The sequence below is a fragment of the Hippopotamus amphibius genome, chromosome 10, assembly GCF_030028045.1.
Source record: "Hippopotamus amphibius kiboko isolate mHipAmp2 chromosome 10, mHipAmp2.hap2, whole genome shotgun sequence".
In the NCBI taxonomy this organism is placed as follows: Eukaryota; Metazoa; Chordata; class Mammalia; order Artiodactyla; family Hippopotamidae; genus Hippopotamus; species Hippopotamus amphibius.
This window is the reverse complement of record NC_080195.1, coordinates 94,763,469-94,787,919: the sequence shown is the minus strand read 5'-3', so window position 1 is coordinate 94,787,919 and position 24,451 is coordinate 94,763,469. Positions and strand designations below refer to the sequence as shown.

Sequence of the window (24,451 nt, the reverse complement as noted above, 5' to 3'; positions counted from 1 at the left end):
TTATATTTTCTAACTTATAAAAATATGTATCATCCTTAACTAAAAATTCTAAGCATATGTGTAAAGTCCGTGGAATGATGTTAGTAAACTCTCAAACCAAAGAGCATTATTAATATGTGGTTAGAAAAGACATTTAAAGAAACACTACTTCAATCAATCACATGACTATGGATACTGGAACTATTTAACTGTTAGAGATGATCTATGTATCTCAGTTTTACAAATATCCACATTTTCATGATTGCAGTAAGAAAAAAATGAAATCAAATAATACACAATAAGATGTCTGCTCTATGTTTCTTTAAGCAGCTTATTTTCTAGGTCCCCTTTTCTTCTCATTCCGCAGCCACTGAATGGTTTGCCTCATCTACTCCTATGCCTTCAATCTATATTTTTATGATTCACAATTTTTCTTCAGACAAGATGGTTCCTGTGAGTCCAGAATTATTCAAGAATCGACCAGATGTACGAACTTAGAAGGGCTGTAAAGACTTCAATCTTAGCATGTTTAAAATTTGGTTCACTGTCTCCACCTGAAATTTCTAATAGGGTACTCTCCAGTTCTGTCTTCACAGGTCTTTACGTTGAGCTAGTTACCCAAGGCAAATTCCTTGAGTCATCTTTGACTTCTCCATCTCCCTCAGGCTGCATATCCAATCAAAACCATATCCCATCACTTCTCCCTTTATCATTTCTTGATCTAAAATCTCCTTTTCCCTCAGCAATTATGTCATTCTGATTGGAGCTGTTCTCATTGCCTGGAGCTTGGCCTTGACTCTCATCCAATTCATTCGCCTCACTGAAGCACTAATATCCATCTCAATACATATTAGATCATGTCACTGCCTTAATTAAAATCCTTTAGTGATGTCACCTTTGGATAGATTCTAAACTTCTCAACAGAGATGTCAAGGCCATGTTGACTTGACTCAACCTTCTTTTTCAGAGTCCTTTCTTATTAGTCTTTATTTACAAATCCTAGTTATATTTAGCTATTATTATAAGTATTTCAGTTGTACTCATTCATAAATTCTAGCTATAATGAATTTAAATCAGTCTCTGGAATGTGCCACTCATGCTTTCACCTCTGGGCCATTGTGTTCAGTATTCTCTCTTCTTGATAAGTCCCCACTACTCTCTAACTGGCTAATCCCTTTTTATCTTTAAAGGCTGCTTTTCTCTCTCAGCAGGCATCTTGACTACTCTCCTCTGCCCTAAATAGTTCAGGTGCTCTTTTTTTATCATCCTCTATCACTCTGCACTTTCCTTATCATATACCTCAATACATCTTGCTTTCATGATTTATCTATTGATTTTTATGCTAGATTATTATTTTGAGGGTAGTGGACTCATTCATTGTTTTAACCATGAGTCACCACCATCTAGTATACTAGATGAACTACGTGTTCAATAACTGTTGAATGACTTTTTTATACTGGAAGTAGATTTCATAAAAATTTTATTGAACAGGATAATTTTATCCATAGCTTTTGATGCAAAAAAGGTACTTAATTTGAAAATACTCAAAGCATTTTGGGAGTTTCAGAGGTAATTTTCAAAATGGCTAAGGTAGAATGGACATCTGCAATAGCATATCCTTCCATCAGGTTGACACTAAAAGTCAGGATATTCAACATTTATAATGAAATGTCACCTTTATACCGCCATATGAACAGACCAATCACAAGTACGGAAATTGAAATAATTTCAGTGAATACCCCTAAATACTTGGATTCTTTAGCATATGGACTTCCTTTCAATAAACAACATGGAAAACCTCCACTTCAAGTAGTCTGTGGGAACATTACTTGTGCATATTTGTCACACAGTTGCTATCAAAAGCATGGTTAATAAGATGGACATTTCCAAACCTTCATTGTTTCATATGGAGACTTTAAACTTTATTCCTGTGCCATGTTAGGGCTTCAGAAAGTTATCTGGACACACTATGGTATTCTAAATCCCCATACATGTTGCTTTCATGGTTGTAAACCTCATCTTATTTCAATAGTTTTAATAAAAAGATCACATAAGGTATAAAAATCTGAAGAGTACTACTTCCTATAAGTCCATTATGAACATAAAAATTGTTCAATAATAAAGTATGCTGCAAGTTACTGAAATATTAAAAGGTTAGAAAAGTTTGTTCACCTTCACAATTCCCCTACATACTTTATATCCCAAAGTAAAAACAAATTTTACTTCCCTTTTAAAAAATTCTATTTTGCCTTCTATGAAACTCAGCTTTAAGTTTCTATGTTTAACTGATTCCCAAGAATTAAAAACTCAATGAGAAGGAACAAGAAAAATAAATGTTATTTGCTGAGAATCTTATGTATAATCAAATATTTTATTCATTCACTTAAATATTTATGTGCCTATCTTATTTAGAACTCAAACCATTGTTCAAAATGCATATAATAATTTATTGTTTACAGATGAAGAATCTGAATTTGGTACAGAGCAGTTAGAAAAGTTGTTCAAAAAAAAAAAAAAAGCTTTAGAGACAAGGAAAGAGTAGGGCCATAATGGGATTCTAGCTTCACATTATTTCATCCCAGGATGCTGGGAAAAATGTGTAAGCTGTAGCACAGAAGCATCACTCCTCCATCAGCGTTATACTTGACCATCAATCTTTGCTTTGAGGCTTTTGTTTTATGTGTCTTTAAAAAAAAAAAAAAACTCATTTCAAAACCTTCTTGTAATTCAGGCTTACGATAAACCAGATGTACACTTGAAGCCTAAGATTAGGTAATCTGAAAATGTTTAGACATTGTCATTTAACTGCTATAAAAGAATTGCCTTTATTAATGAAGGGAAGAAAGCAGAAAATACACTGCACAATTTACTCATGCAATTTATTAGTAAAATCTAAAGCAGTTATCTGAAAATAAAGAGAAAACAAGTATTATGTCTCACTGACTTATAATAGAAAAAAGAGTTTTAGTCAATAACTGACAAGCAATGAAAATGCTATGTCCAGAAAAATTATCTCAAAATTAAAAAAAAAAGGACTGTATGATCATGATACGTTCTCTATACATAGTCAAAAACAGAAACTCTCTGCCTTCTCTCCTTTATGTTGTAGAAGTTTCATCTCTTAGAAACATAAAACAAAATCATCCAAGATAGAAAGTATTTTAAAAGATTCAATTATTTTGTACCTCCCTGCAATGCAGGTGCAATGAAAAATATTCTAAATTGAAAATGCTCCCAATTCACAATGGTAAAGTAGCATAATGTAAGCAAATTATGCATTCAATTTCAGATGCCATTTTATTCTGGAATTCTAGCTCAGTCTGAATCAAAATCACAAAGACAATTGGAATGAACGTACTTTTCTTTCTATTATCCATATGCATCTTACCATATTTAGAATAAGTAGGTGTCTTTGAAAGAAAAGTGCCAGAAAAATAAATAGGATTCATATAGATATTATGAATAATAAGTATACATATAATGAACCCATGGGATCATGTTTGAATTATAACTTGTAGAATTTCAGTAGATCAGGATCGATCCCTTTATTTACTTAATATCCTTGAACTTTTTCTATACGATTTTTTCTTGACTAGAGCAAGGGTCAGCAAACTTTTTCTGTAATGTCCAGAAAATAACTAGTGTAGGCTTTGTAGTTCAAACCATCTGTGGCACAGCTGCTTAACTTTGTTCCCAAAGTAGCCATAGACCCTATGTAATGATTGGGTTTGGCTGAAATTTCATAATGCCTTAAAAAGCAAACAAAGAAACAGCAAAGAGGCTGAATTTAGCCTGAGGGCCATAGTTTGCCAACCTCAAGTTTAGAGCTTTGGGGTTCTCAAACCCTTGTTTGACACTTATGGTCAAAAAATCCAATTGCTATATTTACTTAGGTAGAGTCAGTCTTTTACAAAATTGCAATATTGTTAGAACATATAACTTAGAGAGTTACCAAAATACTAACTGTCGGAAATGGCGGTGACTTCCTCATTATGGTACAACCAGCTGACAACAGGTGCAGGCGAACTGCTGACTCGGCAGACCACTTCTGCATTCTCTCCTTGTTTGAACTCTTGAGGAGATACCACTTCTCTGAAAGTGAGTTTTTCTGTATCAAGAAAGTAAAAAAAGAAAAAAAAACAAGTACTATTGCTTATTTCTCCCAGTAGCAGATTTCAGAATTTGTGTTTATTGATGCCATAATAAAATAATTAGATCCTTTGAAATTAAATCTAGATCCTTTAAAACATTAAGCCAGAACATCTAATTCTCTTACTCAATAAACTCCCATCACATTGAGAATAAAATCCAAAGTCCTTACAATGCCGTACTAGGTCCTATATGAACTGCAGTCTGCCCCACGATTCTGACCCCGATTTTTCTTCTCTCCTCCTAGTCTCTGCTTCCGGCAGTTCCTTCAGGCAGGACTCCAGATTTGTTCTCATTTGGGGGCACTTGGATTTTCTTAAATTCCTTCAAATTTCTTCCTAACCTCCCTATATCTCTAAACCACTTAATTTCTTTCCTATAGAATTCTATAGCATATATATCAAGCATTTTAGCATTAGTTTTAGCTTACTTTTTGTCTGTCACTACCCACTAAAATGTTAGCGCCAAGTGGCCAGTGACATTTTCTGTTTCAGTCACTAATGAGTCTTTAAAAATTAGAATATTGTTTAGAATATTGTAGTAAACATCAAGAAAGTGTATCAAATGAATGCATGAACACAGATATTTATGCTTGATGAGAAATTTTCACAATAGCAATTCATCATTCTCGCTAAGAAAAAACAAAAATTTTTTACCTTTCCAAATAAAACACCAGGGATCTCCCTTTGTATCATTTCAAACGACACTTCTTTCCAGATACTAGTCTATGAAATGATGATTTAAATTTAATTTTTATTTATGAAATTGATACAATAAATGGTCATATAAATAAGTAAAACATCTTTCCTTGAGGAGCTTAGAAACTAACAGGAGGAAAGAAAAAGATCAAATCAGGAAAAATGAGGACAACAATGTTCCAACAAATTGCCCTGGTCATCTAAAAGGAAGTCTTGCTATAGTACTGCTTTGGCCTTTTTTTCCCCCATATCCTATTTCTAGAATAACAAAAACAAAGCTACAAGGAAGATATAACTTATGAGCTATCATTCTAAAACTTTTTATAATTTTTCACTGGTTGAAATGCTAGCTACCACAAACCAATTGTAAGGCAATGTTCTAAGCACTTTATGCATGAGTTAATGTATTCCTCAAAGCTACTCTGTATGATATAGGTACTACTATTATACCCATTTTATAGATGAGGAAATTGAAAACCGAGAGGTTACGTGTTTGCTCGAGGAGTGTGAGAGAGCCTGGTTTCAAACCCAGGGAGTCAAGGATCTTCACGGTTCCTATACAGGTTAACAACTCCAAAAATGAGAAACTGGAAAGGAATGTAGGATGCAATCAATCTCAAGTCTTAAAATGAAGTGTAAGGGTAGAAAACCTTGGTACTGAAAATGCCTGAAAGTGTAGAATCTGGTTAGATATTTTTCCTCATTAGATGAGTTTTCAGCTTTTTCTCTGTTTCAAGCCTGACCACTGACCCTTCCCCAGTTCTCATTCTAGACTGGTCACTGCTATCACATAGGTAATTTTATTTGTTTAGTCATGATCTTTTCTTTGACAGTGGAAAAAGCACTCCCAATAAATTTTACATCACTAAATAAACTGCTGTTTTCTACTTACCCAACAGATTCTTAATGTTGTCAGAAAACTATAACAGTTTCATCTATATTATTTAACCAATAGAACTGGATCTGTCTATTTATAATATACTATAACCTATTATCTATTTTATTTTGGAGATGTACTATGGTAAAATAAATAAGCTGATATCTATAAAGAAATTAGCACATTGTCCATCACATAGTTCTTAATGAGTGTTAGTTTCCATTGTTAAAAACATTTTGTTTGAATTTTGTATAAGAATGTGTAATTTAAATCAATAAAACTTGTAAATACATGACTTACGGTAAATTTCCAAAACAACTGTAGCTTCTTGTGTCTGTCCTTTGGCATCTGTTGCTTGACAACGATATATCCCTGCATCTTCTATATTTGCGTTGTAGATGGTTAATCGTGACCTAATACCTTCCTTTTGCACTGATACCCTCTGTGTTGAAATTATCTTCTCTCCTTGAGGATTATACCAATCTATACTCTCAGGTTCACCAATTGCTGCAAAGAGCCATGGAAATGTTTGAAAATATGTTTCAAGCATTTGTTTTGACAGTGGCATTTACTATTATGTAACAACTTTCACAATTTAGAAAAAAATGTAAACAGAAGACTGGAAATCTGAAAATCTTACAAAATTGAAAGTAAACACAAAATGCTAGCACACATGTTCATCCTTATTTATCCAACATTGAGGTTTCAATCTCTTTTGAGTAAGCAAAGCCCATAGGAAACTTCCAGTATGTTATTTAAGCTATGATGGTGTAAATTTTACCACAGAAATCTATGGATTATTTCTACACTTATATACTGAAAGTGCCTTGGCAACTGAATCCAACATAAATTCCACTTGATAGACATAATCTAAACAGAAACACAATTACTAGCGTGATTTCACCAGCTCAGTTCTTTTTCACAGGAATCAGGAAATAGCCTTTTTTTCCCCTGATACAGCAGAGCTCATAAAAATGTAAATCTTTTATGAAATAAACTTTGGCTTTTGTTAATACAGAATTTTGAATTAATTTCCCAAGTTGTTAAATTCATATAGATAAGGCCAATGACTTTTTTAAATGGAGCTCTAATCTTCTCTTTTCTCAACTGAAATGAGTAGTTTTACCATTTTAATCTAAAACTGTTAACTATTTAATCATGTGATAATTAGAATGCATTGAAATGATACTTACAGTGCTAGGCAATTACAACCAAATCACTGCAGGGTAAACATTTATTTAAGTTTTCCAATTCAGAATCTAGATTATTATCCTCTTAGTAAAAGCTGAAGCTTTCCACGTTTGCTTTTAGTCACCAAAAGGATGTATTTCACCTAATTACTTGAGAGATAATTTGTGCAAGCAGCATACACTATTAACTCAAAAGGATCAGGGGGAAAAATGCATAAAGTTAACTAACATCTTCAGGACCTTTTTGAAGAAAATTGTTCCTTCTCATTTTTTCCCCAAGAAATGGTTTTAGAAATAAATTGTCTTCCTTCCTATATCAAATTAGACATGATGGAGAAAAAAAGTATGAAAGGCATTTAGTTAAATCTTAAATGAATCTTAGGGTATCTTCAGTTTTTCTAAACAGAACCATAAAATCACAGTAGTTATAGGATAACTCATTTGGGGAGGTATTTGTTTTAATTCCCTTCTCTATTAAGAAGTTACAAAAGAATAATTTAAATGTGCATTACTATAAATTTGAGCAATACAAAGCCTCATTTTATACAGTAAGTTACATAGGATATTCTGTGAAATATTTTGGACATTTTCATTCTTAATGATATAGAATAAAACTTCACTATCATGTAAAGTTTATTCTGGATTTTCATAGAGCAGTCATAATTCTCTTTTTTCCTGCAATTCTAACACATAATAATTTCCAATAAAACTTTTCATGTTATTTTACTGATAAGACTGGGTTATTGGATTGATTAGTAAGTAGCATTAAACTTGTTTTCTTGAAAATGTAATATGAAAATTCATTTGCTGTACATGATACATACTTATTTAGTTCTGTGAGGTTATGACTGAGCTAGGCTGGGTCCTGGGAGCTGGCACCCTTTACTGAGATGCTTGCACATAAACAAATGTCTCTTAGAGCAACACAATACAAAGAAACTATAAGGAACTAAAACTAACTGCAAGCACCTGCAGTTGGGACACATTATAAACAGCAAGATACAAAAAGGCCAAACCCAACTGCTACATCTGAGGTGCTGGGAGTAAAAGCAAGGCACTAGGCATGGTCCCTGCACACAGCACCACCAAGGGTGTGGGGAAGAGCATCTGAGCCACCCTCCAGCCCAACCCACTGACCCGCCCCTACACTCATCTCATTCAAGGGACCAGCTCACGCCACCTCAGGGAGCAAGCAAGAGAAATTGTTATTTGTTTTCACTCCCTTGTGCTGCAGCAGGAGTCACAATAAAGCCCTGCCTGAATTCCTCCGCTGGCTTTTTACCAATTTCTATTGATTACAGTCCAAGAACCCGGGCCCATAACATGACTACCTTCTAGTTGAATTTTAAGACATACTTATTTTATTGAGTTTTAGATGTCTATGTTCAGGAAACTTTAGAATCATATCAGCATAGTCACTATTGTAATAGAAAAATACATGCAAGAGTTCTGATTTGCATAGGTTTCCCATATCTTTATTTTTAAATTTTTGTTTTAGTACTGCAATTAAGGTAAATAGGGCCACTTTCATGACAGCACTACAGCTCTTGGTTACACATCTTTATATAAAAGGAAAAAAATGTTTAATTGTTTTGCCTTATTATTAAGAGCAAAACTCATTACCACTGAATGATGTTAATTTGTACTCTCATGTCTTAATTTGACCTTATGAATTACATACAGAGGCAATTACATCATATGATTTTATCATAAAGATAATGCAAATCCAAGAAAATAATACAATTTTATTCTATTTTTAAATTCATTTTTAAACTAATTCCTTATTTTGAGATCTTGTGATACAATTGAGCTGTGTGTGTGCATTTGTGCATATAAAATATGGATAAGGTTTAGAAACAATGAACTCTATTCTCATGCCAAAGCTGTACAGACATAATAAAGGATGTTGAACCAATCTCTCCCCTACTTTCTACTTTTTCATTTGCCAACATACAAAACCACGTATCAACAGACCTATCAATTCAGACCTTTACTAAGGCAAACATGAAGAAGCATGGTCTCTATTAGTTGTTTATATGATCTGATATTATTTTTAGATATGTTACCATAACTGCTTCTATTTTTATTAACTGTAATAATTTCAATAAGCCAAGCCATTCTGAAGACAACTTTTATAATGCATTTGATGTCAGAAATGCCTATTTAATCCAGTTGTGAATTGCTAAAGTATAATCAGGAATGGAAACAATTTTGAAATATACTAAAAAGCAATTTGGGCACTAAATGCATATTTTAAAAACTTTATATACGAAGGCTTGTGTGCATGAAAATGAATATGATAACTCTAAATAGCAGTAGAATATGCTTGTTTGTGAGTTTTATAATATGTTGAATAAGAATTTGTTGCTTAGGTAGTTAATACCTTCTGAAAGAATTCTACATGTACATGATTAAACTAGATGAGGCCCATATAATTTCCCATAGGCATTATGACATATGATACTTCTGATTCATAGTCACAAAAATCTTGCAAAATCCTTGCTGACTAAATAACTCTATATTTTTTAAAAGTCACTTTTCATAAGGATGGATTTGATTTGCTTTGTCCTAACTTTTCATTAAAGTGAAACTATAATGCAGGATGCCATATCTAATTTATTCATTTCAAATTTACAAAAATGGTGCAGTTATAACATTTACATACATCTTAATATTACTATTTAAATGGAAATAATATTAAATTGATGTAAAAGTTATCCTGCATACATTATATTTGATGTTATCTATAATTTCAAAATCAATAATCTGGCTTATTTAGCAGTCAAAATTAGTAACTTGACAGTAACAAATGAAATTCATAGTGTTTAATATGTAAAATATGCTTATTCACACTTCTCCAATCATTATAAGCCAAATGATAACATACAACTTTATTTCCAGAGAACTGACATTTTACCAACTTAAATTTAGTCAATATATTATATTAATAATTAAAGAATGAAATGAGTTATCTTAAAATATTTGTAGAAGTACATACCTGTACATGTGAAGAATTTAGATTCACCCACACTAAGCTCTACTTTGCTAAGTGAAATTGTCACTTGAAGAAGAGCTGAAAAAAATATTTGAGTAAAATTAATTATGGTTTTAAATATGAATGCTAAGATTTTAATACATGGTGTCTATACTACATGATCTAACAAACAATTATTCACCCTCTTATGCTTTCATCACCTGTAAAGAGAAATGAAAGTTTTGCAAAATATAATTCAACAAATTCTGTTATATTATTGTGCATCTTACACCCAGACCAAATACAAGACTTATTCAAGCTATGTTGAAATTTTTAGTTAAGAAAATAAGCAAATTCATACTCAGACAGCTGTTCCGTATTCACAGGCTAGGCCTTATGTGTGCTACCAGACTGGGCAACAGCTAAATAAAAGTTTTGCTCAAAATTTGGAAACGTGCTTAAAATGAACAAATCCTACACTGTTATTACAACAATTAAAAATTTAATCAATTGCTTTTTGAGTACCTACTAAAATACTTCCATGAAAGGAGACAAACACAGGGCAGTGAGGGAGTACTACATGAGGAAAGGGAAATAAGCATTTTTTTTTCACAAGGTAAATAAGTGAAGTAACCAGGGCAGTGGCAATAAAATACAGGAGATGATAAAAGAGTTTGTTGTCAAAGTTGAAATCAAATAGCTGAATATCCTAAAACTTCAAAAAATAACTAAAACTATGTTTTAACATAAATTGAAAGATTTCTGTCTCTAACAATATGTAGATGAGATAGTGTGACCACTCCCCAAAATCTTGTTCTACCATCTTTTGCACCCAGAAATGCATAGCTAACCTTTCAGGAAAGTAACGGTGCCTCAAGGGGGAAAAAAAAATGAAGAAAAATCTAAAAACTAGAGTACAAGCCTACATTGGGAATCTGCGGATCACAGTAACTGAAAGGATCACAGATTGCAGAGAATGGATCTTAGGCTGGCTAAAAGACATGATGCTACAGAATACCACCCAACACTGGACCAGAATAAGATTCACCTGTAGTATAAGAAGGGTATAAAATAAATTAGCCCACTGGCAAAAGGGGAATGACAAGGAGAGTTGTCTCTTCTGACCTGTGTAAAGAAAGAATGTTTCTCCTTAAATAGGTTAACCATGGTTCTGCCATATCCCAGGTTTGCTATTTTAAAATTGTAAATATATGTTCTTTGTGAAATCCCAAGCTGAAAATTAAATTAAAAAGCAGTTTCTCATGTAAGGCTCACAGCTAAGTGGCAGAAACAAACATAAAATCCCTTCAGAAGAGCTACATAATCAGCCCAGATTCCCCAAGCTTTTCATAAATGAACCTCTCTTTAATCTAAACTTGCATTCTGATATTATAAAATATATGGTGAAATTAGGCACTGTGAACAAGAATTAGCTGAAATAACCTAGAGGAGCAATAGACTCATGAAATTTCAAAAAATATAATTAGACTAAGAATGTAACATAGCTATGGTGACAATGTTTAAAGAAATAAAATGTGAAATCAAAAGTATGAGAATGGAAGACTGTATCAAGAAAAACTCATTCAACATGTTATTTAAGCTCTTTAAAATATTTCCTTGTATGTCCCATACTTGACTGAAAAATTCCTTCTTTTTCTGGAAACCTCCCTGAGAAACAGGATGGACAATATGGCTATCTTCTCTCCTGTCAGTCTTGGTCCTATTTTTATTGATAATTTTATCAACACTCAGAGAGTACTTGGCACATCATAGGGGCTCAAAAAGTGTTCTAGTAAGTCTAATATTTCAGAGAGAAACAGGTTAAGAGGAGCAAAGAATTGAGAAAAAATAGGATGAAAACTGGAAGAACCAAGGAACAAGAGACTATCCACTATAAACAATGTGAGAATTGCAGAAGAGGACATTTTTGTCTTGAGAAGTAACTAATCCCTTTGATGACCTCAGTTTAAGTGTAATGGGGACAGTAGAGGCAAATTGCAGAAAAAATCAAGGAATTTCAGATTGTCCTCTTAAGAAACATGAATATGTAGACATGTATAGGGTTTGGGGGATCCACAATTCTGGGCATGTGGTCAGGAATTTTATAAACTGGGGAAGTTTTATTCATACTTATGGGTAGAAGAGAAAGAGGCAGAAAAGGAGGTTAAAAGACAAAAGGGAATTATGATTCTGTTTCTCAGCTCTTTTCACTGCTCTTTCTCCTTTAAGACATCATCTTATTTCATGGTATCAACTTCCTTTTTCTCTGTGGATCTTCAGTCTGTGCTTTCCCTAAGTCTAACCCTGAAATTTCTAATACTCAGCCAGCATTCAGTTGAATATATATTTTAATTTCAAACTCTCCACGTGCAAATGAAACCCTTCCCCTTCCTCCAAGAATTGCTCACTACTCACTATTCCATTTTTGGTTATCACCAATCAATTGTAAAGTCTTGGATATGTAACCTCTGAAACATTACTTGTATGCATTCTTGTTTATTTCCAACACTATTCTCCTAATACATGCACTCACTAATTTTAATCTCAGATATTTCTTTTAATCTGACATAGTGATGTATCAAATTCCATATTTCTTTTTCTGGCTTTTATCTCTTCAATGTTCCTTCCCATGGGAGCATTTCTCAGGCTGCTGCAAGCATAAATTTCTAAAACTGTTTAATTTCACCTGCCTACTCAAAAATTTTCAAAGTGCATTTGCTTTGTCCAATTAATTAATTATGAATATTACACACATTTTAATTGAAAGAAAACTAACTTTTCCAAGTTTATTTCCAACTACTCCTTAATGCTTTTGCAGTTATAGACAACTACAATCAATCATCCCCCACTTCCCCACTGACTCATACTTCCTTACCAATGCCTTTGCTCAAAATATTTCCTTTCCCTTCATCTCCCTTTCTCCCATCTCCCCATAGCTGGCTACATTCTATTTTCAAAATAAAACTAAAATATCAATAATTTTACAAAACATTCTTGGATAGTTCCATCTATAATATCAACAAATAAATATCTTTGATCCAGAGACATGTTCACTAAACAAATGAAATGTACATTGTTGTTAAAAATATTCACTTCTCTACTATATTTAAATGTAAATTTTAGGAAATGAAAGCTCATCACCCTCACTTCTGTTTCTCCTAAATTGATAATATATAAATGCATGGCAGAAGAGTGAACAAACACTTACCAAAAGCTTATTGTACACTAGGTACAGAACACTGACAGTATCGACAATATAAAATTTTGGAATTACTTCATTGACTTGAATTTAAAGCTATCAGAGCTTTTGAGAAATGTATGCCAATTATTATGTAATTCCCACCTTTGACCTTTGAAGTTTACAGAAAAGACAAAACTTGAAAGATGTAGGTATTTTATTATAAAAGTCAAATACATTTCTGAACAATTTTATGAAGATTTGCTGATGGGTATAACATATAACTTACATTCATTGCAATAAAATGAAATTAAGCTTGAAATTAATTACTTAATTTATATTAAAATACTTGGTTAATTTTTTATTCAGTACAAACTATCAATTCATCCATTAATCAAGACCCCATTTTTATGGACATTTTGGTGAATGGGCACATGACTATAAACCAGGGATTAAAAGTATATAATAAAAAGAAAACACATAATTCTCCAGTTTTAATACATTTCCCAAAGGCTAGATTTGCACTAATTGACCTCTACAGATACATTAAAACATGTGCATATTCGGAAAAACTTGAAGAACTAAAATTTAAGGTCATGTCTTAATCATTGCTCTAATGATTTAACATCATTCCTGTGATCATTCCTGACCTATGGGCACCTCCAACAGACTCATTTTGGACCCAAATGTCAGAAGAAAATGAAATAATTTTTTAATGCCAAAAGTTGTGTTCAGAGAAAATTGTACAGGACTGATATATTTATATCTATCCAGTTAATCTCTCCTTCATTTCTAACATTTCAATTTAGGCACAAAATATGAAAGTGGATAGTGACACGGGGCCTTTATGTCATTAAGAAAAAAGATATTAAATATTTCTAATTAAAGTTTCTATACAGGATTGAGTGGAATTTGAAAAATAAAATGGCATCCATTGATGCTGAAAAATCTAATTTTGATATTTTACTCTTCTTAGGTATTTGGAATAGATATAACGACTTTGAAGAAAATTGAGAAGGGTACAATGTTATACAGATTGAGTCACTTGATATAAGCAACATTATTGAATGAATGATGGCATTACTTAAAACCAATCAATAAATCATATTTTTGTATTAGAATCAGGATTTGATAATCAGTATCTTCACAAGAGATTCTCATTTAAAGTAAGAAAACATTTTAAACCCATAGACTGAAAAGAGGAGGCATGATAAATCTATGTCTTTTTTGAACTATCCTCAAATACATATAATAATAATCTTAAATATAGAGTTGGGTAAATTAAAAATTGTTTACCAAAATCAGTAAGTACTTATTGAATATATGCATTTTGCCAATCACTCTTTTTAGATACTATGGTATACCATAATAATGTTATAGCTCTTAATGTCAAAATATTTCTAATTTATTTGGTAAGGCAACAACACTACATAAAAGGAAGGATGATAAAACAAGATGATTTGTATCAATTATGCCCATACGAGATTTATGATCAAGAAGCCTGCATAGAGGGCAATAAAACTTGGGAAAAAAAAGATTGCAATAGATACTGTAATGAAAGGACAGAAAGAGGAATATATGCTGGTGGACATTCCAGGTAAGGCAAAAATGTTCAAGGAATATCCAGGGAATAATTAGTAGATCAATACAGAAAAAGTTGATGTCATGTAGAATACTGGTAATATATTATAGTTTAAGAAATAGTTTTGAAAATGCATTGGAGGATCTCAAAAGCCATGGTAAAATTTCTGGACTTAAATTTTGTCCATTAATCATTTATAAATAGAAACTAACATGAAAAAATTGGCATTTAGTAAAGATGAGTCAGAAGATAGGATGACTGACAAATTGAATTTAGGGCAAAAGAACTTTCGGGTAGGTTATGATGAATATCTATCTGGGTTGGCTGGTGGCAAGGAACATGGAAAGGTAGGAGTGGAAGTAACAAGAAAAGTAAAAATAGGAGTTATTACTGGCTCAATTAGAACATTACTGAAAAAGAGAAAAAGTCAAAGATATTAATGTTTTCTACTTTAGTGAAAAAAGCATCACCAACATAAAAAAGAATTTCAGGAAAAATATGGAGCCATAATGAAAATTACTTCTTAAAATAGAACATAGACAACGTTTTAACAAAGATAACTGCTATCATAGCGAAGCTTAAATTAATATTTGTAATTTAAGTAAGCATGCAGATTAAATAGCAGATATTCAAAGGGGACTTTCTTAATTTACAGGAATATAAATATAATGAAGTCACTGGCATTTCTAAGTTCCATCAAGGAACGAAGAGAGCCCATTGCAATTTGATACAATATTTAACAGTGGCATTTAAAATGGCCAGTTTATCACCTGCAGAAATTTTAAAACTGACAACTTAATTAGTCTACCACATGCCTGACACAAAGCAGAGTTGGGTTCACTTAAAATTCTAACAGACATGCACAGATAACTCAAGGCACTGATTTATCTTGGTAGGATGACTTGTAACATTGATCAAGCAAGCAATTTTCTCCCTTGGCTTCCACATCAAGGGAGTTAAAAGAGCTAAGATACCTAACAATTATAAAAACGCTCAAGGAATTTTACTCATAGAAGGTTCTTATAAATTACTGATTATATCAAATGAACATGATTTCCTCATTTTTTTCATTAAAAACATATTTTTAAACTATACCCATTTCAAGAGTATTAGGTATGTAATTTATTTAATTATTTACCTTTTTATTGACTTTTCATGTCAATATATTGAAACAGTCTATGTGTGATCTAATTTTTCTTTAGTTGCTACAATGTTTGAGAAAATTCAGAACTTTTGGAACATTGAAGAGAGAAATACTCCATCATCAAACATTTTAGGAATTCTGAGGGCTGTGAACAATTGATCAAAACTATTTTTTAAATAAATAGTTTCACCTAAATTTACCAAGACAAAATTAAACGTTTTAGTATAATTCCTTTCCATCACTGTACTTTTTTCATATTTGAATTTAATCATCTTTAATTTTCCCATATTTAGTTAGGAAAATAAATGTCTCAGTTGTTAGATCACCTGGGTCCTTTTAAGAGTGACTGGTCTACCTCCTTAATGCTTCTCTTTCTATTGACTCCTTCCTGTTAAGCTATAGACACTATAGTTTCCATCCTCAAATAAATAAATAAATAAATAAATAAATAAATAAATAAATACAAAAAGAAAACAAAACAGCCAAATAATATAAAAAGAAAAACCATCTTTCCCCTTCTTGTCTCTCAAATTAAATACTATGGTATATTCTACTTTGCTTCATTACATTATTTTCCAAAAAAGGGGAAAAAGAAGAAAAAAGAAAAGAAAAAAGAAAAAAAAAATTAAAAAAGGAAAAAAAAAAGAACACTCCAGGTCCCCATTTTTTATTCTATCACATGTTACTCTTTCTTCTCCATTTGACTAATGGAGACTAATGCTGTTCCTAAGGTCAACCACAAACTTCTAATTTTCAAATCCAATAACAATTTTCAGATTTCTATTTGTATTTGATTTAATAAAGCATGAGATACTGCTGATGAATTTTCTCTTTATCTGCCCCATTCCTTGATCCCTTACATATTTATTCTTGGCTCACTTTTCTGATTATGGTATTTCTATTTCAGTCTTTTTGGTTACATTTCTTTTTCCACATATGCCTTAAATATTTATGTTTCTTAGTAATCTCTCCCTTATTTTATTTTCTTGGAATTCTGTATATCTTCTACAGCAAGCACATATATAATACTATTTTTTATGTGTGGAGCACTAGTTTAAGCAATATACCTAAAATATTACATTTTATCTTTAAATGGTCCTGTTAAGTAGATATTTTCATTCCTATTATAAAGATGAGAACGTTGAGGCAAAGGATGGTGTCATGACTTACTCATCCAATATATATGGTGAAGCCAGATTTGAATCCAGCCATTTGTGCACAGTGTCTCTGATCTTAACTACGTCCTATACCCTTCATATATTAAAATATATATATAATGCCTAGTATAATCTGACCTATTATAAGCCCTCAAACAAAACTCAGCTTCTATTTGCCCACCATTCTGTCTTCTATACATTAATTACAGATAGAATGTGTATGTATATGTTTTATCTCCCTATCATCATTTTTGAGGTCTAGAAACATTTTTGCTAATAACTATTATACCTCTTTATTTAAAAAAAAAAAAACTTTTCTATATCTCAAAGTCAGCATATTAAAACTCAAGATATGTTGTCTTATCTCATGCTTTATCTCTGCTGTAAACTATGCTATTACTATCTATTGAATCTATTTTGCCAGAAAAAAAAGTAGAAATAACCAAGTTTCTCTCATTCTCATGTCTCATTAATAGAACTCATAAAGTTCAACTCACTCTTCCTTTAAATATCTCTAAATCTGCTTCTGTTTTGCATCCTCATTGCTTTAGTTTTATTTCTCACCTCTGCTAGCCTGGTCTAGTGAGGGGTCTGCAAAACTGAACAAGGTCAGGTATTGGGTATATCAGAAAAAACTGAGGAGATGTGTGTGTGCGTTTTGTTTTTATTTGATTCTGGCCCCATTCCTGAAAATCCTGATTCAATATATGTGGTGTAAGGCCTAGGATTTTAAGTAGCTCCCAGGTGCTAACCATTGCTATGTAGAATGTAGTCCCCAGTCCCAAACCACTGACCTCAATTAGGAACTTGTTTATAATATAGGATCTCAGGTTTTATTTCATACTGACTGAATCATAATCTATAACTTAATAAGACCCCCAACTGTTCCATGGGCACATTAAAATGTGATGAACACTGGTTTGTGACAATCCAACATGTTTATCACAACATGATGTTATCACAACATCATTTCCCATTGTGTAAGAAAAAATCCAAACTCTTTCACACTTGACAGGTAAGATATTAACAAGCTGGACATGACCTGACTTTATTTACCTTTATTTTCTGCCACTTTTCAAGTATGGGAGCAAAACCAAATAACAAAACAAAACACACACAATAGTTAAATATCAAGAAATTTTGCAAATAGGCTCTATTTTCCTGTTCCTCTATTTCTTTTTGAATTGTTTTTCTTATTCAATAGAGCCCTTCTCCTTTTTTTACCTCTAAGGGCATGATTATTACTTTCTATCGATGAGTTATTTGAGTCCTCCTCCAGTCAGTAAACCACACCCATCAATGCCTTCTAAAATTCTGTAGTATTTTCTCTTAGAGCACTTAAAATATTACACTGAAATATGTTAATATGAATTTTATAAATTTTAATAAGCAGAAATTCCTCATATACAATTAAAGAAACATAACTTGAATAAGGGTATATACAGAAATTATATTCCCTTATTCAACCTAACTTATTGCTATTTTATTTAAAATTAATGTAAAACCAAGGAAGGTTGTTTGAGTTTCTGTACTACTCCCCAGTAGCAATTAACATACTCAGTTTGGTTCACAAATCTGTTTCTCCACTGGACTGTATGTCACTGGCAAAGCCCACTACAATTCCTAGGAAATAAAAATAGAATCTTTGTAATTAAGCCTAACCTTTTAATTTTTTTCCTTTCTGCTTAGTCTAGTTTCACCTCCTTATAGAGTACTCTGTGCAGAGGCCTTGCATCTGGCACTTCAGACCAGAATTCCCAGTGTGAAACTGCTGCACCCAGCATGTCAGCTGGGCTTACACTGTGAAGAAATGCTGCATGCAGCACTTTGATCTGGAGTGCCCTGAGCAACACAGCTGTGCCCAACAGGCAAGAGCACTACCCCCCTCCCCTGCTGACAAGAATCCTATAAAGCATCCCTGCCAACAGGCTTTTGGGAAGAGTGTGTACTTTAGAACATGAGCTCCTGTCTCTCCATTCTTTGATCAAAGAATAAAGCTTTCCTTTGTTTCTGAACCAAACTTGGTCTCGTCTATCGGCAGGAGCAATACCAGGAAGAAGGACTCTCGTTGGGGACCAAGTTGTTGGAGGTTTGGGGGAGGGGACTGGTAAGAAATTTTTGATGACCCAGATGGGACTGACTGTGGCCCTTCCACCTGCACCCACCCAGTAGACCCCAGACATGCTCAAGCTTCAAGGGGAAGATGGCTAAGGATTTGGACTTGGATGCCTCCTTTTTTGGTCACTGAGGGATCCATTAATACTTTAGTGCTGGTTACAAATTTCCCAAACCAGAAATCTTGTTTGGATCAAATCTTGTAGTATTTCTGGGCCAACACATCACTCCAACTGTCCCCTCAGTAGTTGGATCTCTAAATTATAACATCATCTTACAATTGGACCTGGTATGCCAGAGACAAAAGAAGTGGGATGAAATTATCTATGTCTAGTTTTTTGACGGTAACCACCCACAGAGACTCTCAACTCCAGTGAGCGATCCCTGGCTCCTGCCAAGAGATAGAAAGCCAAGGAAACCAGGATCCAATCTGTGTGCCATATGCAAACAAGAGGGACACTGGAAAGAAGAATGCCTTCACCACCCCTGAAGGGGGATAGAAATGGCAGATCCTGGCTCCTATCCTCAAAGGCAGATGGTCCAAACTGATGAAGAATGATGGGGCCAGAGGGCTCCTAAACTGGCACACCAACTGACCCCCAAGGTACCCAGACTGACATTGGACATAGGGAGAAAACCCATCGAATTCTTCGTCAACACTGGTGCCACTTACTTGACTCTGAACACCAGATCAGGCAAGATCAGTTATAAGAGTTGTAAAATTATAAGGGTATCATGGAAGGCCTAAGATCAGGCATTCATAGAGCCATTAGGATACAAATTGTATGAGCACATTCTCACCCATTCCTTCCCAAATGTTCCTTAATGCTCTATACCCCCGTTAGGAAGGGATATCTTACCTAAATTGGGAGCTGCTATCCACCTATTGGGAGATAAACTGAAAGACTGGTGCCCCCCTAGACAGAGGGCACAAGATGATAATGTTAATGGCTAAGGACAAACCTCCCAGGACACAGCAAGTTGATCTCCCAGGAGTAAATCCCAAAGTCTGGGCCTAGGGATCGGTGGCATGAGCTATGGGAGCCAGTCCCTTGATAGTCCATCTAAAATCTGGACATACATGGCCCAATAGAAAACAGTACACTTTCCATTGAGAGGCCTTCTTGGGCATTGCCCCTGTTACACAGAGCCTAAGTGACCAGGACCTTATTAGACCATGCCAATCACCTTTAATACCCCCATTCTCCCTGTAAAGAAACCCAGTGAGGAATACTGGATGGTACAGGAACTCAGGGCAGTCTATGAAGCCATCAAAAATATACATTCAGTGGTTCCCAATCCCTACACCATGCTGGCCACTCTACTGTCCACCAGGACCTGGTATTCTGTATGAGATTTAAAAGATGCCTTCTTCTGTATTCTATTAACAATACCACTGGATAGTTCTGCCACAAAGATTCAAAAACTCCCCCACGGTCTTTGGGGAAACTTTAGCTAAAGATGACCTAAAAAATCTACATCTGGAGGTTCCCTCTTCCAGTTAGGGTCAGGGTTCCTTCCTCCAGTATGTAGACAACATTCTGATCACCAGCTTCACTAAGGAGACCCCTGACAAAGATACGATGACCACTCTGAACCACCTAGCTGATAAAGGATAAAAGGTGGCCAAGAAAAAGGCCAAAATACCAGAAACCAGGGTGACCCACTTGGCTCCATTTTCACAGAAGGTCAGAGAAGCCCTCCCCAGGGAAGGAAAGAAACTATTTGCAGCCTCACCCCTCCTAAAACTAGCAGAAACCTTATGGGTTTCCTGGGGATGGCCAGGTTTTGCTGCATCTAGATCCCTAACTATGATCTAATAGCTAGGCCTCTCTGAAAAGTTAAAGGAAAGGATGGTGATTCTTTTGAATGGAATTCAGAATGTGACAGGGGGCCTTTCAAGAATTAAAAGCCATTACTTCAGGCCCCTTCCCTGGCCCTCCCATATTTAGCTAAATCCTAGACCTTTATATTCATGAGAGAAAGGTAATCACTCTTGGAGTATTAGCTCAAAAACTGGGACCCCCTTACCCAGGTGGTTGCTTATTTCTCTAAATAATTAGAGCAAACCACTAAGGGCTGGCCTCCTTGCCTACAGGCAGTAGCAGCTGCTACAATCCTGGGAAAGGAGCCTGAAAAGTTAATGTTTGGTCAGCCAATCATTACGTGGACTCCACACCAGGAGGCTCTACTTACTTCCCAGGAAATAAGTTCTAAGGGAACAGAATGGTATCCCCCAGAAGGCTGATTCAAGCTCCAGTTATGCTTTTGGAAAACCCAGTGGTTATCATAAAAACCTATCACATGCTGTCGTGCCACCCTGCTACCCCAGAAATGGGGTCCCTGGAGTATGACTGTGTAGAAATCATAGACATGATCTATTCCAGTTGCCCCGACCTAGGAAGTAAGCCTCTCCAAAATGCCAAAGAGAAATGGTTCATAGACAGGAGCAGCTTTATGAGAGAGAGAAAAGGCTGGCAGGATACACAGTAATCTCCTAGACCAACGTCATAGAGGCACAAATCCTACTCCCAGGGCCTTCTGCCCAAAAGGTGGAGCTTATAGGCCTCACCTGGCCTCCAGACAGGGAAAATCTTACATGTTTACACAGATTCCTGGTATGTGTATTCTGCCCTACACGCACACAGGAATATTTGGAAAGAGTGGGGTATGGCTACTGCAGAGAATAAGCAGGTGAAACACGGCATAAATATACTGAGTCTCCTAGAAGTAGTGCAGCTTCCAAAATGAAAGTGCCAGTGATTCACTGAAGGGCTCATCAAAAAGGGAACACACACACACACACACACACACACAAAAGGGAACGCAGAGGTAATAAAGGAAAGCAACAAAGAGAATGCAACTGCCAAAAGAGTGGCCCAGAGTAACTTGGCAATTACCCCTCACACCTAAGAGGCCAGATCCATCCAATTACTCCCCAGTCTACACGAAGGAAGAATTAGACAAGGTCCAGAAATGGGTCTTCAGTAGAGATCTAGGAGGCCATGGGTGACTAGTTAATGAACATGGGTAAATACTTCTTTCCCCAAACTGCAGCTTGGCAAACCATCAGGGAGACTCATCGACAAACTCACTACGGGAAGGATGCCCAATATAATTGGTTAGTTGAGGTCACAGTAACTCCTGGCATGAAAAGCAAAATCAGTTGGATAGTTGAGACTTGCCCCATCTGCACAATGAACAACCATAACAACAGACCCCCCCCCCCAGAGGCCCTCAGATAAGACCCATTCAGATCTGAGGGGCATATCCTAGGGATTATTGGCAGATTGATTTCACTGTCATGCCAAGAACATCAGGCAAAGTCAAGTATCTCTTGGTCCTAGTGGACACATTTTCAGGGTGGGTAGAAGCATTTCCCACTAGAACTGAAATGACAGCTGAAGTGGCTAAGGCATTACTAAAAGAGATAATCACTAGATTTGGGCTCACAGGATTCCTACAAAGCAAGAATAGCCTAGCATTCCAGGCTCAAGTGACAAAAGGGACGGCAAGTGCCCCAGGAAAAAAATAGACCTTGCACTCAGCCTGGAGACCCCAATCATTGGAGAAAGTAGAGAGATCCAATCAGATCTTAAAATGAACCTTAGCCAAATTACACCAGGAGACTCAAGAAAAGTGGATTAAGCTACTCCCTACTGCCCTGCTCTGCATGCAGTTAGCTCCAAGAGTAAAGCTCAGTGCATTTGAACTCATGTATGGTACACTCATTCCCCAAGCCCAGAGAAGGGACACCTGAGCCCCCTTGAAATGGAACAACTCAAGTGTGCCCTCCAGATAGGAGAAACCATGAGAGCTCTCACAGAATATGGTAACAAGGTGCTTCCCACACCCACTGACCTAGTCTTCCACCCCTTCTAGCCAGGAGACTGAGCGCGCCTAAAAACCTCGGAAACTAAGTGTCAGCTCACTCCCCACCACCCATTCTGCCCTGAAGTTGCAGGGATCACACTCAAGGGGAAGAGCCCTCTAAGCCCCAAACTCCAGAGAAACAATCTAGGGCAACGGGCCCCCTTGACTACTCATGTAAACCTCTCCCAGACCTGAAGCTTCTCTTCTGAAAAACAACAGAAGTGTGACAAGGGAGATTCAGTGAGCCTCAACATCAAGGAATGCTTCCCTGCAGGCAAAGGACCTAGATACCTTCATTCGGGGGGAAAAATTTGACATGTGACCGTTGCTCTTGCTAATATTTGGGCCACACATCCTAAATTGTCTGGTGTTATTTGTCTCCAAAAGGGTAGACAAATGGTGGTTGCTGAGGGAGATGAAGAGCCAGGACGAAGGCCTGGGGACAACCAAACACGTGGAAAGGCAGCTGGGGAGAAGCTGCGCTCCTCTACCTGGGGTTATGACCATGCCTGAAATCAGCAGGGAACAGTTACAGAGGACAGACCTTTGCCCCTGAAGAATAAGGAACAGGATACAAGCTGGAGGGGAGATTTGTCACCAGCAAAGCCCATTAACAATTCCTAGGGAATAAAAAGAGAATCTAGGTAATAAAGTCTAACCTTGTTTTTCTTGTTCATGCTTAGTCTAGTCTCACTTGGTCACAGGGTGCTGTGGGCAGAGATTTCACACCTGGCCCTACAGACAGCGGTCCTCATGCAAAACGACTACACCAGTACCTCAGCTCTGGGACTGTGTGCAGAAGATGCAAACAACACTCTATCCAAGACGGTGGGGGCAGCCATGTGTAGAGAGGCTGCACAGGGCACTGCTATCTGGAGCCTCAGCAGCGCAGCTGCACCGGCCCCACCATAACTCCACCCCCTTCTCTCCCCTCTGAGGAGATCCTTATAAAGCAGCCCCACCCACGCCTATCCAGGAGAGCAAGTGCTCTAGAGCCAGCTTGCACCTCTCCATTCTCTGATGAGAGAATAAAGCTTTCCTTTGTTTCTGAACCAAATTCATTCTCCTTCTGTTGGCACTGGCGTGAGCATCACCAATCAGAAAGACCCATGTTGGGCACTGGCTAGGGAGGGTCCATGACATATATAGACTTGGAAAAAAGGAGCATATCTTATCCATCATAGGCTGTCCACCCATCTCCCATGAAGGGAGTCCATGCTAAAATATGTGTGCATAAATGAAGCGACACTATGGTAAACTGAAACAAAAGCAAATGAAAAATTTCTTATTCATATTGCTTCATGAATGTTTCTGTTGGATGAATCCAATAAAAAGCAGCTTTAAGTCAGTTTTATTCTCTGTAGACTATTCTATTTTTAAGAATGCATATTTTGCTAAATGTATACAAATTTGCATAAATTAAATCAGCGGCATATTAAGTGGCTTTTGAGTAAAAAGTTTTGCTGCCATGAATTGTTCAGTAATTGTGTGTGTGTATGTGTGTGTTTCAAATTCAAACATGCATTTCACATGTG

At 35.5% G+C, this 24,451-nt stretch overlaps 1 protein-coding gene across 1 annotated transcript in view; it reads right to left on the bottom strand.

Annotated features, from left to right (window-relative positions):
- NCAM2 (neural cell adhesion molecule 2) overlaps positions 1–24,451 on the bottom strand; it is a 551,377-nt gene that overhangs the window by 200,572 nt on the left and 326,354 nt on the right. Inside the window, exons 8-10 of the mRNA XM_057696426.1 lie at positions 9,892–9,966; positions 6,004–6,210; positions 3,944–4,087 (exon numbers count right to left, since the gene is read on the bottom strand). Coding sequence (XP_057552409.1) covers positions 3,944–4,087; positions 6,004–6,210; positions 9,892–9,966 — 426 coding nt within the window. The remainder of the gene's footprint in view (positions 1–3,943; positions 4,088–6,003; positions 6,211–9,891; positions 9,967–24,451) is intronic.